Source organism: Meriones unguiculatus, chromosome 6 (genome assembly GCF_030254825.1).
Source record: "Meriones unguiculatus strain TT.TT164.6M chromosome 6, Bangor_MerUng_6.1, whole genome shotgun sequence".
NCBI lineage: Eukaryota > Metazoa > Chordata > Mammalia > Rodentia > Muridae > Meriones > Meriones unguiculatus.
In genome coordinates, this window is record NC_083354.1 from 95,435,029 (window position 1) to 95,452,065 (window position 17,037).

Here is a 17,037-nt window from a genome sequence, read left to right on the forward strand (position 1 = left end):
CCCCTTCCCCTTCCCCTTCCCTTCCCTTTCTCTTTCTCTCTCTTTCCCTTTTGTTTTGTTTTCAATACAGGATGTCTCTGCATAGCTCTGGCTGTCCTGGAACTCACTCTTTTTTAAATTTTATTTTAAAGAGTTCAAAATTGTAATATTTAAAAAAATATTAATTACAGTTTTTTTTTTCACTTTGTATGGAACCAGGCTAGTCTCCAAGTCACATAGATTGGCCTGCCCTGGCCTCCCAAATACTGGGAGATTAAAGGGGTGTGCCATCACATTAAACTCTTAATTCCGTATTAAGGAGCTGGAAGAGGAGGCGAAGGAAGTGCAGAGCTTCAGAGTACATTTCCTTCAAAGAGCAGCTGCAAAATCCTATCAGGGTGAAGTTCAACCTCACAAGTTCTGCAAAGTACAGAAAAGCAACCACCACTAAACTGGATTAAGATTAAAGTCCAATCTTATCAGCCCACCTATTTATGCACTGAAGTTATCAAAGACACCTAGAATTTCACTTCTTCCAAGTCTGGGACAGAGCAATGAAAACTAATGGTTCATTCTTTTTTATTATTATTGTTATTATTATTACTATTATTATTATTATTATTATTATTATTTATGTGCACTGGTGTTTTGTCTTCATGTGCCTTTGTGAGAGTGTTGGATCCCCTGGAACTGAGTTAGAGACAGTTGTGACCTGCCAAGTGGGTGCTGGGAATTGAACCCTGGTCCTCTGGAAGAGCAGCTGATTTTCTTAACCCTTGAGCCATCTCTCCAGCCCCAACCAATGGTTCTTAAATGCAGGTGTCTGAGAACATTCTGGAAACCAGAATGACATTTCCAATGCACCCATATGGCAGTGTGCAACTCCACAAGAATCAGTTAGTAAGGGAACTGTCACCAACAGGAGTATGAACTCAAGTCATTGGCATGCATGCAGTTTGTGTGTGTGCCATGCTGCTACATGTGCCACACTTCCAGGAAGTTGGCTTTATACTTCCACAATGTGGGTCCCAGGTATTGAACTCTGCTTGGTGACAAGTACCTTTACCAGCTGTGCCACCTTGCCAGCCCTGTTTCTAGTGATAGCTCTGTAAATTCAAGGAATACTGTCTTTGAAAGAAGCATGCATGATTTCAAGACAAATATGTGAGAGTCAACTAATTTAATAGAAACTTTAGACAAACTACGGCTTTGGTCTATAATGGCACAGCTACAAGTACAGGCTAGATGGTCATGTTTGAGTTAGAAGACAGACACTTTAGCAGAGCAATCAATCATCAAAATGAACTGGCTTGTGACTAGGAAGATAGTGATGGGCAGTAGGAAAGTGAGGAGGAAAGGAAAGACAGATATACAAGTAAGGGAAGTACCAAGCAAACACCAATGCTTAAGAGAAAAAAGCACCAGCAGCCCCTCAGGACAGCAGACACCCTCGTATAGCTGCTATACATGGAAGCCAGCTAACCCAAGACAATGAATGCAGCCTGATCTGCACTGGATCGCTCAAGGGCACACAGAAAGAAATGTTTTCATATCATGTAAGTGTGAAGCAAACAACCTACGATGATGGAAACAACCCCATACCAATGCAGCTAAGAGACTATGGAAACATCTCTGGAGAGTTTTTAATGTTTCAACAGTCCATTCCTGGAGTAAAGACAATGTGAAAGGCTTGGCTCAAGAGAAAAGTAAGTATCTTGAACTTGGTTGACAGCTAATAAATATTATCTTGGGGGAACTGCAAAAAAGACTCTATAACTCTAACTGGCCAATGACACATAGCTCCAGTCAATTCAATGTGATAAAAATATTTACAGTATTTAACATGAACCAGAGCTGCTGGAGAGGAGAAATAATAAAACCACCACCACCAAACGCCAAAACAAAACAAAACAAAACAAAACAAAAAAACAAACTACACAAGTAAAAGCTTAAAGCTAGGAGCTCTGAGGTTACAGTATAAATATCCTCGTTTCCTATGCTGCCCTAGCACTTGTGGAGAGTGGCAATGAAGAAAAATGAATAAAGTCAGAGATAATGGGTAAAACACATTTACATGGGTTGGAATACTACTGTGAGGCGAGGGTAAAAAATGGAAATAACTGCATTTGTGTAGACATGAGAACCTGTAAAGAAGCATTCCGCGTGTTACATCTTCCAGACACTGCAGAAACCACATCCCTGTCTGCTGACGTCAACGGACTTTGGCAAATCCTGTCAAGAGAACAGTCAAGCTGACAGCTTTCATTATGATTTAACAAGCATGCCAGAATCTAAGTAGAACAGGATTATAAGAGTATTATTTGATGTACTGGGAAACAAAACTAGGGCCGTATACAAGCTAGCAATAGTTCTACCAATGACCTATATCTTCACCTATAATTCTTTCAGACATAGGGTTAGCTGATATGTGTCCACACATTTCTCCCCCGCCCCCTCTCTCTCATGTGTGTGGATACCAGAGGTTGATATCAAATGTCATCCTCCACTATTTTGTTTATTTTTTACAGTGATGGTACTGAACATAGGGCATTATATGTGTGAGGCACACACACTTCCGTTACACTATAGCCCTAGCCTTTCCATCCTTATTTTTGAGATACGGTCTTTTGCAGAACTAGAGATCTCCAATTTACTAGAATGGCTAACCAGCAAGCTCCAGGGTTCTGCTGTATCCACTTCCTTAGTCCTTGATCTGAGGCTTGCTCTCCCCCACCTTGTTTTTTTATGAGGGTATTAAGGGTCTAAATAAATGCTTACCTGGCAAGCACTTTACTGAGACATGTCCTTGAGACACAAACAAATCAACATAGAATTCATACGTATCTTCATGTCCAATTAATTTAAGAGGCCAGCTGTAAATGGCCAGTCGAATACAGAAAAGGAAACCTCTGTAGGATATTTGGGACTTTTATTTGGCCTACTAAATTCAGAAGAAAGAAAACAGAGATGAGCTTTCCTTTTGGTTATCGCTCTGGGTTTTTTTTTTTGGAAGCAGAAACCTGAAAACACCTAGAGAGGCAGAAGCTGTGACAATATAAAACAAGCGTGCTGAAGAGCAAGCAAGCAGAACCACAAGAGGGATCCACAAGCCCCTGGCCACCTGTTGGCCCAGTACTGACATCAGCCTCACCATCTTCTCTACAGAACATGCACAGTGGTGCCCTTATGTGAAAGAAGCCCTTTCTTAAGCTTGTAAACCAGGTAAAGACATAACAGATATCTTTTTAGCTAGAGCAGACAAGACAAAATATAAAATCCATAAAAATGCAAAAAACTGCTTCAGAAAACTTCAGGTGAGAGTTACTTGGGGAAATGTTTACATTTTGAAATGAAGACATTACTAAGAGCTCAAATGTGGGGGAAGGTTTGTGAAGAATGCAAGCTTCACTTTGTCATTTCTATCTCCAGGCTTCCATCAGTAAAGCAGATTCAGACAGTGAAGGCTCTGGGCTGGTCCTATCTGTAAACTGATTCCACATCTCTGGGAAGCATGTCTTGGCAGAGGATCTCAATCATGAAAATCACTCTGCTCTGTGTCCATGAATAAAAAAATTTCAAAATGTCTCCAAAATTAAATTCTTCTAGTTCTTTATAAATAACTGCTGGTCTAACATAACTTAGTCAAAAAAAACAAGGTCTGAATATAAATATATGACTCTACATAAATGGATAATTTCGTTATATCATATTTTATCGCAAAATGATTTAGTAGCACTATAATTTAGGACATTATTATTACAAACAAGGTGAATTCCTCTGCACGAAATTATATCTAAGTATCTCTTTGCATATATTTATAGTTCTGGTGGTGAAATGATGTTTAGTTGGGTTTTTTTTTGTTGTTGTTGTTGTTTTTTAAGATTTATAATGTTCTGTCTGCACGTATGCCTGCATGCCAGAAAAGGGCACAGATCTCATTATAGATGGTTGTAAGTCACTATGTGGTTGCTAGGAATTGAACTCATGGCCTCTGGAAGAGTAGCCAGTACTCTTAACTCCTGAGCCATCTTTACAGCCTTGTTTAGAGTTTTTAGTGCACATTATTATACTGTCTTCCTGAGTGTGAAACTATTTTAATTTCCACCCCTGCACCTTAGTTCAATATTTGTTGAGTTTTCTAAGTTAAAGGAATTTGTTTAGTAAGGCTGATTATTTACTACAGTTAATAAGTTTCTGTACTCAGATGATTTTCTTTCCTTTATTGGAGCTAGAGGGGAGAGGTTGAGACAGCCTCATGCATATACCCCAGGGTATCTTTATTCTGCATATTATCTAAAGCTGGCCTTAACACCCCGAACTTCCTGCCTCTACCTCTCAATTGCTAGGATTATAGCAATTTCCTTCTTCTTTTTTTACCCCCAAACCCCCACTTTCAGGAAGATTTAGTATTTATTTTTGAGACAGGACCTCGTTCTATAATCTAGGCTGGTCTCAGACTAGTGATCCTCTTGCCTTCATTTCCTGAGTGCTGGGATCACAGACATAAGCCACCATATCCAGCTAAAGTCTCTTCAAAGTAAAAACATGATGATATTAACTGAAAGTACATTTATAGGCCTCAAAGAATAAGGATTATAATAAAAGATAAACTAAGTCACAAAAACTCCTGTGGTAGTTGGGGGGCAATGCTGCCTATATTAACGTTGAGGTCCTTTAAAAATCTGAAGAAAACAAAACAAAAAACAAAGCAGACTTCCACTGTGGTGTGCTCGCTCACCTACCCTGGGTTGTGGTACACCTTTTTTAATAGGGTGTTTCCCTGCTAGGTTACCTTGAAATTTGTTCATGTTCCTTTGCGCAGTCCCAAGAACATACTTTTTCAACGCATAGTAAGCAAATGCTCTACCACTGAGCTACATGCCCAAACTCCCTACATCAGATTTAAGAGAACAAAACACAGAAAACATTTTTCATTAACTAATTTACCTTACATAGCTGCCCCTCCCTTCTCTCCCCAGTCCCTGAGTCCCTCTCCCTTTCTTTTTAGAGAAGGGTATCTTCACATATCAAGCTGTAGTAGGCCTGGGAACAGCTCCTATTGAGGCTAGACAAGGCAGCCCAATTAGGGGAAGGAATCCAAAGGCAGGAAACAGACTCAGAGATAGCCCCTCCCTGCTGTTAGAGGTCCCACATGAGGGCCAAGCTGCACATCTGTTACATATGTGTAGGGAGCCTAGGTTCATCCCATGCATGTCCTCTGCTTGGTGGTCCAGTCAACAGAAAACATTTTGGAGCCTGTAATTGTTCCCCCAGTTGGCAACTATCTGCCTTACACTGGCTGACAGGAGAACTGGCTTTCAGAATGTGAGCTGAAGCAGGGTGTAGAATGAGCTATACACAGAAGAAAAGCTCAGCACTACAGTGTCTGGATGCCTCGTTTCTAGGAAAATCTAGTATGGAATTTACTCAACAGAGAAAAAAAAATCTACAACTTAAAAATAATTGCAGCACCTGAAAAACAATCAGCAGATGGAGGCAGAGCAGAGAGAACATAAAATTTTGGACTAGCCACAGCTTACGCCATGTCTTTAATGTGTTCCTGGTTCATTCCTGTATCTTACTGGCTTCTGTTGAGAAGACTTGATCCTGGGAGCTAAGAGGAGAACACAAGAGACAGAAACCCTAAAAGGACAAGTAAGAAAACACCAGAGGAACTACAGACAGTGGCAATTAATGACTGCCCACGGAAGACAGAAGGGAGGTAAACTTGACTGCTACTTAAGAATACAAAACTATACAGGACTAAAGAACGGGCTAAATTTAATTAGAAAAGGATAATAACAGCCAAGAATTTTACAGTAGGGAAATGAACATAGTTTAGGGCAAAAGGAAAGAGGTGCACAGTGGTGCTGGAAAGGTGGCTCCGAGCTTAAGAGCACTGGCTGCCCTTCCAGAGGACATGGGTTCAATTCCCAGCACCCATATGGCGCCATCTGTAACTCCAGTCCCAGGGGATCTGACACCCTTACATACACATACCTGCAGGCAAAACACCAACACATAAAATAGAAATAAATAAACCTTAAAAACAAAACTGCCAGGTGAGATGACACATGCCTGTAACTCCAAGCACTCAGGAAGGCAGAGGCAGGCAGATCTCTGTGACTTGGAGGCCAGCCTGGTCTACAAAGCAAGTCTAGCAAAGCCAGGGCTACACAGAGGGACCCTGTGGGGGAGCAGGCAGAAAGAGGTACATATCAAAGTGGGTTGAGGAGTTGCAAATAAAGAAAACTAGCTGCAAAGAATCTAATACACCTACATCCAGGATTTAAATAATCCAGCTCATTTCGTATCAGTGCACATTTTTTTTATGTCACTATAAAAGTACTATTATTTTAAATTATAGATGTAACAGAAAAGTCATATTACAGTCCTTTTAAAAGGTTCGGGAATTTCTGAAGATTCACATTTACTCTGAAAACTCAACCATGTGCAGGTGTCTTTGCCAGGTCCAAGATCCCAAGAAATGAATGAGCACATAGCTGCAGCTGTCCAAGCAGAAGGACACTCACTTCCCGAGGAGCAGACATAAAGAACAACTTTGCTCCCACAGAGGTAAACCCAGGTATCTCTACTTTGTCTGAGGAGATGAAACATTCGCCAAAGAGGGACTCTGGAGAGTCATGGCTAGCCCTGAAGGTTGTGGCAGTGCAGGCTTTGTAGAACATGCATGCAGGCCTAAGGCTACACTTTTCACTTTTCATCCAATCTGACAATCTTCAGCTCCTAAAAGGAGTGTGCAGGGACTTCACCACCATCGGCACATTTAGTCTTACTTCTCTCACTTTTACATTCTGTGTTATTTCTTGCTAGCTTCCTAATGATACAAGAACTTCCTACTATTCCAGTCCATTAGAGACACTGGAGTAATTTTAACATACCTACCATCCCTTCCCCGCTAAAACTTACCATTTTGTCCACTATCTAAAACTTCCAACATCCTTTATAACAATCTTGTTTCCCAAATCCTCTTTTACTAAATTTAGTGAAACTCTGGGAGTATATGAGCGAACCCTTAAACTAATGTATCAGAGACAGATGTCTCGAACAGCCTGAGGACTAGAGGGTTTTACAGCAGATTCCCCAAAAGCTTTAAAAGCTGTTCCATAAAAATGGAACTAAGAAAAATAATTTTATAAAGCAAAAAACTTTATTTTGGAAAGCCAACACAAACATTCTTATTGGAGTGCTATCCAACAATGACATCTCTTAACACCATCAACAAAAGCAACAGCACTGACAAACAAGAGTGTGCTCAGTAAAGGCGTAAACAGTAAATCAACAGCAAGCTGTTTACTGTGGCAGCTGGCCATACTGCTCAGTTCCAGGAGGGAGCAGAGAAGCCTTGTCCTATAGAAACTTTTTCTTGTAGATTTCTAGAATTTATTCTTTATATTATTGACTACTCATAACTTTTCTCTGCTATTCTTACTAATGTAATGAATCCCATTGATTTTCTTCAGCTTAAAGGAATCTTACATTCCTAAAAATAACATTACCAGGCTTCCAATTTAACCTGCCTAGCCCTTTGGGATGTCTTTCTCAGGCACGATGCGGCTATGTTTTCATATCTACACAGGCAGTATTGAGACTGTGCTGGCCTTAAGAGTCAGAGCAACTGTGTCCTCCTTCCTCTGCTTTGACTTTTTCCAGCGTTTCACAGTGGTCTTTCCTCTCTTCTAGGTTCTTGGTTCATTTGGCAATGCAGTGTGCCTTTGCTCAGCCAGGCCTCAGGTCTCCGTCCCTCCAGTCAGCTTCTTGTCTAAAGTGTCCTGCTGCCCTAGTCTCAGGATGCCCTGTAGCCTGTGTGGCAGCCTTGGAAGCAAGAGTTCCCACACAGCTGCTGCTCTGCTTGGAGACGACAGATACAGAAAGAAAACAAAAGGTTTCATTCCTGGCAAACTGGCCCCTTTGCAGGTGTTTGCTTTGCCCCTTTCACTATTTTTCCTATTTTCTCTTGGACTTTGGTTTTCACAGTCATATATTATAAACCACCTAAACATGCGTTTCTTTCAATGTTTGCCTGCTAAAGGCTTAAAATACTTCACTATCTGCATTTTAAAATGTGGCTGTTCTAGGACTAGTAATTTTGAATCATTTATTACTGTAGAAGTGATCCTTCAAGGCAGCCCCAGTGTCCCTGTATATTCTTATTGTATGTATCAAGACTGGAAAACTCCAACCTCTCTTTCACTAGCATCTGTTCTTGGGATCCTCTTTATAGCCTGCAACCACCTGGACATAATCAGTGCTTGAGCTATTTCAAAGACTGGATTAATTTCTACCTTATGAAAAGCTTCGGGGTTTCACCTAAGCAAAGATGTTTTATTAGCAGTGCCTATTCCCCCACTCCATGCAAACTTGGTAGGTGGTAAAGGCCCATTTCTGCTTCTCTAACAGTATCTACTTTCTCACAATCAGCACATGAGGACTCAAAAAGCCAGGCTCACCTCTGAACCTCATTTACATACTGAATTGTTTAGGATGCCTTTTATAGTCTGTCAAGTTTGGCCTCATTTTTCTCTGTTAATGCACATTAGCAAGCAGTAGCAAAAGTGGAACGAGCCCCAAACCAGATTTAATACATGCAGTACTAAAAGCTGTGTAACTCGTTTTTCCCTTTTCTCTCCACTATGATCTAGACACACAAAATATTTGTTTTTAAAACACAAATTTTATCAGTATTTTTAAATAAACCAAAAGGATCACATCTCATTTAACTTCTGAAATACTACTATAAAATATTTTCTGCATAAAATATGTTAATGTTGTCTGAAGTAATGAAGAAAAATAAAAGCAAAAACACCTAAACCTAACTGAGCTAGAAACATGGTTCGGTTGGTGTAGTGCTTGTGCAGCATGAATGAAGCTTTAGGTTTGGATTAGGAGCTCACAGTTGTAAACTAGTACTCAGGGGGGAGGTAGAGGCAGAACCATCAAAAGTTCATGGTCATCCTGGGTTACACAGTCAGTATGAGGCCAGCCAGGGATCCATAAGACTCTGAGTCAAAAACAAGCCTAATTATTAATCTCTTCTAGTCATCTCTATTTATCACGTCATCTAGAAATATAGTGTAATTTATGATCTAATGTTTTTAAAAAGTAAAACTGTAACAGCATTTTTACTCCTTGTCTTCTTTTTCCCTAAGAAAATTAAATGCTATAAAGACTACAAGACCTTTTATGTTATACTTAAGTCTATTTGGTTATAAATATTTAAGACTGTTAGGAAAACTATAAAACAATTTTAGTTTTTAAAATATGAAAAAATACATACAATGAAAAATACGAAAGTCAATATAAGGATGGGAACCTCTTCTTTCTGTTTCAAATCCTGCTCGACTCCTTACGCGGACATCTCCTGGACAGAATCAAGAACAAATATAAGTTAGAAAGCTGTTACTGGTAAAAAGGCCCCATGTAAACACAGGTCCATGTGGGATTCTACTGCTCTGGAATGGCTGTGCCAGGGGAGGCTGTGAGGAAGGAGAAGAATCAGTACAGTGACTTATATATGAAAATGCCACAATGAAACCCATAACTGTATGCTAAAAACTAAAAACAAGCCAAGTAAATAAACTGAATGGTTAAGAACTGATTTATTTGGAGGAGGTAATAAAATTTCATTCCTTAAAAATTACCTATATTTTAAAAGTCATTTTATTATTCTGATGGGGTTGAAACAACAACCAGAAAAACCAGTGGGAAACAAAGTGTTTCCTAGAGGAGAATCCTAGGAACAAAACTTTCAAAAGCCACAGCAAGAAGCAGGCATTTACCAAGTGTTTTTTGCTCTCCTGGGCATCCTGCAAAGAGTATGGAGACAGGAAACACAGTGTAATTTTATAATGCAGTAAACCCATGCTGGACTCTGGAAACCTTTCTTTTCACTCAAGGTTTTAGCAAGTTCTTAAACTTTTGTTTTTAGCTGTTCAACACTGCCCTTACATAAACACACATGATTTTCTGGTAATTTAGCAACTAATTACCAGCAGTCTGTATCACAGGCGATGCTGAATTCTGTAATCAAACCAGAACAGGGGGAGCCTTAGTTCCCATTCTGTGGACGTAGAAACTGGGCTGTGGTAGATTAGACTACATCTCCATGCCTATGCTGCTGCAGGTGACAAGCCAGCACCGAAACCCTTTGCTGCCAATTCTGTTACAGCATCCGAGCCTTCTAGGAGTCTCCTGAAACTCTGACTTCCTAAGAGAATCTCCTTGCTCTTTTTCTAAGGAAGGCTCCTCCAACTACTATGACTTCATCTTTAGCTACAAAGGCCTCTTTTATGTCGGATTCCTCATTATAACAAAGGTTACTGAGTACATGTCAGATCAGGACATACCTGTACACATAGTTTACCTTCCCATGGGAGGGACAAATAAACGGATACATAACTCCTTTCTACAGAGGAGTGTTAGAAGCTATAAAGTAAGTTAAGAGGAATTGGGAATTGAGGGATGGGACACTGGCATCAGGGGAGTCCACTGTTCTCTAAACAGGGACCTGCAGCAAGTGAGACAGTGAGCCACCTGTCCATCAGAAGAAAGAGGTTCCCACGCACAAGGAAGAGCAAGCATGAACACCCTAAACCAGCAGCACACTTGGCATGTTCACAGACAAGTAAAAGGGCCAGTACAGCAGGAGTGCTGGGAAAGGAGACTTGCAACAACTAGGCTCAAAGAGGCATCAAGGTGGCAACATGATCAGGATAATGCAATGCTATTGGGAGGTAATATGATCAGGATGGTGCAATGCTATTTTTTGAAGGTATCCCACACAAGACTTGCCAATGAACCAGGCAGAATATATTAGAAAGAGAAGTCAAGAATGACTGCACTTTGGGAGAACTGAGTTATAGCTACTGATATAGCAAGACTACAGATATGGAAAACAATTCTTCTCAGGCCTGTTAAAAGTTTGAGGTATCTGTAATACACCCATCAAAATATACCCCATAGAAAAGAGTAAATATGTCTACACCTTTGTTTTAGGGGTAAAAGAGCCATAAACATATTTTTAAGAGATGGGGAAAGGGAAATGATACACAAACACATGCCACAGTAGAACAGAAGCAGGTAAGATACACAAGATACAAAGTAAGTTAAAGAAAAAGTACAAACAGAAACAGAACCTTAGGATAAATTTAGGCTTATTGTATCAAAAGAATTTGTGAAGGAAAGAACAGAGTTAGATAAGCCATAAAGATTGGTTCAGGATCTCAGAGCTGACAGAAGAATCTAAGCACGAAGACATAAGTCAGGAGCAATCCTCAAAAATATGCAAATACATCTACTGGGAACTAAGTGCACATTTAAAAGTATGAGGTATGCTCAGGATGCGAGGCTAAGCACTGCACTCAGGGTTAGCCGCTTTGGACCCAGAGAAGAGCATGTCTGATTGCATGCGGGTTGATGCCCCAAGTCCCGCCTCTGAGAAAAAGGTATCGGACGGGTCTGATGCTCTTTGGGTGGATGACACCTAAATGAACATCAGTACAAAGTCCCAATTTATTTCTAATATCAGAGATCAGACCTCTACTCTTGCCTGATGCGTCTAAAACAAAAAGGGGGAACTGTAGAGAGCTGCGTAATGCCGCGCCTTAAAGATGGAGCTGGTTTCCGCCTTCCACCTTCCACCTTCCCGATGGTGAGTGCTCTCTGTCACGAACAACTCCACATTTGGCTAAGGCTGAGGATCTGGCTTGCTTCCATGTATGTGGACCTATCTGCATTGCCCATGTGGCATGCTGGGGCTGGCTACCCAGAGGCTATTTAAGCTGTGGGCTGGCTTTCCCCAGGGTCAGATGATTGTTCAAGTTTACTGAATAAACTGCATTGAAAAAAAAATATGAGGTAAAGAGCAAGGGATGTGATTAAATGAAGAGAGAATGCCAGAAGAAGAAAAAAAGAAAAAAAAAAACATATATATGATGGTAGTTACACTGGACTTGTGAAACTAGGAAATGTATAAGATGTTTTAGTATCAAGTTCTCTTGTAAGCTACCCAAGTCAGAATGAGAACTAACAAACTGTCAAGTATTCGTGGACTCATCATATTGGCATGCACTTTTTTACTTAGCAGCTGGCTGGCCTTTAGAAACACATTTTCCACAAAGAATGCTCTAAACAATTAAAAGCTGTACACTGAAAATATTGCCTTATTAAACCAGACTTCTAAATTGTCTTTTAACTCTAAAATGCCACTCTTTATTCATCACTCAGTATTAAGTTTTCAGATGCTAACCTTCAATTTCTGCTTCAAAATGTGATGAAACGGCTACCTAATAAAAGACATCTCATCTCAAACTATACGACAACAAAATTAATGTGCTGATACAAAATTGTGCTTACCTAGCATACGAATATATAATGCAGTCTGGTCAGAACTGTCATAGGAAATAGCTCCACGTCTCTGGAAAAAAAAAAAAAGACCTGTTTTAATACATAATGAAATATGATCTAAAATTTATTTCAGCAAACATACATTTATAACTTTGTAGTGGAAGGTTTGGTTTCTTTAAAACCTCAGTTATGTTATAGAAATGTTTTTGTTTTAATCCCAAGTGTGGGGTACAGTACTGCCATAGTTTATCCATAGCTGATAACAGCCTCATGCAGGGTGTGGTCTATGCCAGCTGTTAAAAGCCTCATGAGGATTGGAGAAGGCATGGTCTTTGTCAGCTTGAGTTAGTGGAGTTCTGAGGACTTTGGGAGAGTATAAATACCAGAGCCCAGAGAGAGAAAGGGGCTCCAAGGAGGACAGAGGAGAAAGAAGGCTGCTTGTTCATCCCACTGCATTTGCCACTTGCTGTTGCTGGACTATTAGATATCCTGAAGACTGAGACTGGTATTCTCCCAAAGACCCCGATGACCCTAACCAGCTGGAACAAAGTCTAAAGAGGTCTATGTCATTTTCCCCTTCCAACCTTCTTTCTCTCCTACCTAGAGTTGGGGGTTGGAAGGGAGGTAGAGGCTTAAGGAACCCCAAATAGAGTTTAAACAAATCAGTGCCTACATTATTTATTATATATTATTTGGAAAGCACTGTGCAAAAAATGTTGAATACATACATGCATCTGCTGTGGAAATCTCTAGCTGGGGAAAAAATAAATACAACAAAGCATAGCTAAAAACCACAATAAGAAATGGATACAAGAGTGGAAGGTTTGAGACTGACACACAAGCTAATTTCTTTTTCTGTTTGTTTTATTTTTATTATTAGTTACATTTTATTAACTCTGTGTCCTAGCTGTATCCCACTCCCTTATTTCCTCCCAACCCCACCCTCCCTTCCTCATCTCCTCCCTTCCCCTTTCCAAGTTCACTGCTTGGGGAGGACCTCCTCCCTTTCATCTGACCCTGTTTTATCAGGTATCTTGAGGACTGGCTGCAAAGTCCTCCTCTGTGGCCTAGCAGGACTGCTCCTCCCTTGGGGGGTGGGGAGGTTTTTTTGGGGTGTGGCATGCTGAGGATGGAACCCAGAGCCTCTGTCATGCTAGGCAAGCACTCTATCACTGAGCTGTATAGTTCCATAGAAGCTGGTTTCTAAAACAATCATAAGAGTTACCCAATGAGAAGAAGAGGGGAAAGGGCAATCTGATGGTGTTCCAAGTACAGGGCCCCTCTCCAAACCCCAGGCTTTCATAAGTTACAAGAGGGAATATTCATGTCCCCCTCACAAGTCAAGTCCTCCAGAGGCTCCTCACCGCACTGGAACTGAGTTCCAAACCCCATGCTTTGGGTGCATGGCCTCCACAATCTGCTTTCAATGCTCCTGTCCTAGCACATCTCTTACCACTGCGATGCAGTCATGTTGTCTTCCTAACTTTTCCTGCCATGCCCAATGTCTGCTTCCACATTTGCTGCTGCCCTACCTGCTCAAAGCCCTGCTATCCCTATGTTTCTTATCTCTCAGGCCTAAATGAAACATTCTTAGGCATATCCTGACTACTAAAGCTGTAACCATCTGAAAATTATGCTCTTTTGCAGTGCCTCGAGGCACTACCTCCATTTGCTACTGTCTTTAAAGCAACAAATTTTATTAACTGTACAAAAAAGAAACAAACAAACAAAAAAATCAGCCAGGCACACCCCTTTAAAATCCCAGCAGTTGGGAATCAGAGGCCACTCGGCTTCCATGTAGCACTTGGCTAGTATTATCCTATTTGCTTTGTATTCAAATAGAAATTCCAAAAGAGCTGGAACATTACCTGTCTCATTCACCACAGTATCGTGGCCTCTGAAATAGGATCTGTCACTTAGTAAACTCTAAATAAACACTTTGGTCAACAAACGCAGTTGTCTCAAATAAAACTTATGAACTAAGGAATAAGTAAAAGTTACAACAGAATTGACACAAATGAACATACTTCAAAATATGGATGATAAAGCCAACAAAACCTCTGTTTAGCATCTAAGTTCTGTGCCAGCAAACACCTAAATCATTGCTGGGTTCTCCAGACCTAGCCCAAATCCCAACATTTAGAATAACACCTGGGACATCAAAAATAGAGATGAAACTGGTGATATGGCTTAATAGGTAGAGGTGCTCACCGTGAAGGCGGATGGCCTGAGTTCAATCCCCAAGACTCACACAGTAGGAAGAGAGAATTTATTCCTTGACCTCTACAAGCATGCTGGAGCATGTTGAGTGTGTGCGCGTGCACACTAGATCACACACAAACAAAAAGTTTGTCTTAGACAGGGCCTATGAAGTGCTGGTTGGCCTGGTACTTGCTATGTAGACCAGGCCTCAAACTCATAGAGATCTGCCTGCCTCTGCCTCCTGAATGCTGGGATCAAAGGTGTGTGCCTGGCTGTTTTAAGCATTCAATAAAATTAGTTTCTTTGAAGGCAGTAGTAACTGGAGTCATAATCTGCACAGTGATATGATATCACAAAGACCTGAGAAGACAGCTGAGGAGGAGTTTTGGGGATAATACTATTTAATACAGACACACACCACACATATAGACATATGCCCCCCCACACACAAAGTTAGCACAATGAAGCCATGTTCTTTCTACTTGTCAAATTAAGTCTTCTAACCCACAAATCTCTGGCTGAGATTTATAGGCACTTAACATGTATGTATCTATAAATCGCCGAGAAATAAGAATGTCAATGTGAAAAATAATTAGAAAAAAGTTATTGCATAGAATTGGTATGCAAAGCTCAAGCATGTGCAGAGGCTGGAGGTCAATCTCTAGTGCATATACCTTAGGCATCATCCACCTACCTTGTTTTGTGAAATAGTCTCTCACTTGGCCTAGAACTCAACAAGTAGGTTTGACTGACTCACCAGAGAGCCCTAAATATCTACTTGGCCAAGTCCTCGGGGCTAGAATTACAAGCATACAACCACATTCCCGGCAACTTTGTGGGTCCTGAGGACTGAATGCAGGTCCTGGATGGTTGCGCCATAAGCACTTCCCTCACTAAGCTAGCACTTCTGACCCAAGTTATATTCTTAATGCTTACTTATCACTCAAGAAAAAAATAGGCTGAAATCTTGTATGACTTAATCATTTAAAAAAAATGTAGAAAAAAAAAAACCTTCTGACTGAAACTAAATTCTATCAATATGTATTGTTTCCAGGGGTACCGAAGGACAGAGGTAGAATGAATCTTTTTAATGCAGAGCTTTGTGCCTTTCAAATTTTATAGCATGTGTGGCTATTATATTTCACAAGTAGATAAAATAAAAACTGGAAATCACCTAAAAAATCTACAAAGGAAGTATTATCTCAAGTAGCAAGGAACTAGTTCATACAGCATTCATTCCTGGCCCCAGCTTAGTGTGCCGCATGTCTGGAACCGCTGCCATTTCATGTTAAAAGATGCCACTCAGACTGGTGTTACCATCATCTCCAAAACACTCCATTTACTAGGTTCCAGGCCTTCCTGGCAGGCTAAGGGTAAGCCAACCAGTGTAGAAAGAATATATGGGGCAATATTATTTCTACTGGCCAAAACCTACAATGGAACCAGATATAAATATTACTAACTTTTCGCAGCCCAACAATCTGATAGTCCAAATAACAACTTGGCCAACCAGCCAGTTAAAAGAAAACCCAAAATACTATTCTGTGTAAGCACTCTACTATAGGTACTTGGCATTATTACTGTTTTTACTGTAGGGAGGATATCTACCATAACAAACACTTTTTAAAAGCAAAACTCACTGACTACATCGCAGAAAGAACAGCTAAAGGTGCATGTTAACTCTATATAGAAGATGTTAAAGCTAACTGACACAATCGAGGCTACCATTCACCCAGGCATACTAGTTATACTGTAAGGTAAATACTTTAGACTCATGTATAGGAGGACTAGACATTAAAATGGCAGGACCTCTACTAATATTTGTTAAAATTTTGGCAAAAGGGTATAGTTTAATGTGCCTTAATTAAGTATATAATGGTAATTACTTAATAAAATATTCAATCTGTTGTTAAAGTACTTAATTAAGGCTAGTCTATAAATATTTATTCTAAGAGCTACCTGAATCCCAAGACATAGCACCTACTAAATAAATACAAATAAAATTAATTTTAAAAATAAGAATGGACTTTTAAATAAGTATCTGAACCTACAACAAATACAAATCATGAATCAACTCCTTATAAGTTACATCATCAAGTTAGCACTAAAAGCAATCTAGGCAAAAACTCATTTTGGAAAGTGAGTTATACTATACATTATAAATTAGAATAAAATTTTATTCCATGTAACAGTGTTACTTTCAAAATGTACTTTATATACCAAGACACAAGCTTAAAATGTTTCTTAAAGGATCATAATTTTTAAAACCACATAGTGGTGTATATATATATATATATATATATATATATATATATAAATAAAAACAGTAAAACAAATCTCATCAAATCCTGTGTCTATATCAGTTCTGAAGTCCCTTGGGCTACCATGCACATTCACATTGCATCCCTCAAGTGAATGAAAATAACCAAGGCTTTTACTTGTGACTCTTCTAATTTAGCCATCCTGGAACACCTTGTAAAGAAAACTAGC

At 39.9% G+C, this 17,037-nt stretch overlaps 1 protein-coding gene across 2 annotated transcripts in view; it reads right to left on the reverse strand.

Moving 5' to 3' along the window:
- Pde7a (phosphodiesterase 7A) overlaps positions 1 to 17,037 on the reverse strand; it is an 87,267-nt gene that overhangs the window by 25,330 nt on the left and 44,900 nt on the right. For both annotated transcript variants that reach the window (XM_060385743.1, XM_060385742.1), the window contains exons 2-3: positions 12,355 to 12,415; positions 9,278 to 9,361 (exon numbers count right to left, since the gene is read on the reverse strand). In XM_060385743.1, coding sequence (XP_060241726.1) covers positions 9,278 to 9,361; positions 12,355 to 12,415 — 145 coding nt within the window. The remainder of the gene's footprint in view (positions 1 to 9,277; positions 9,362 to 12,354; positions 12,416 to 17,037) is intronic.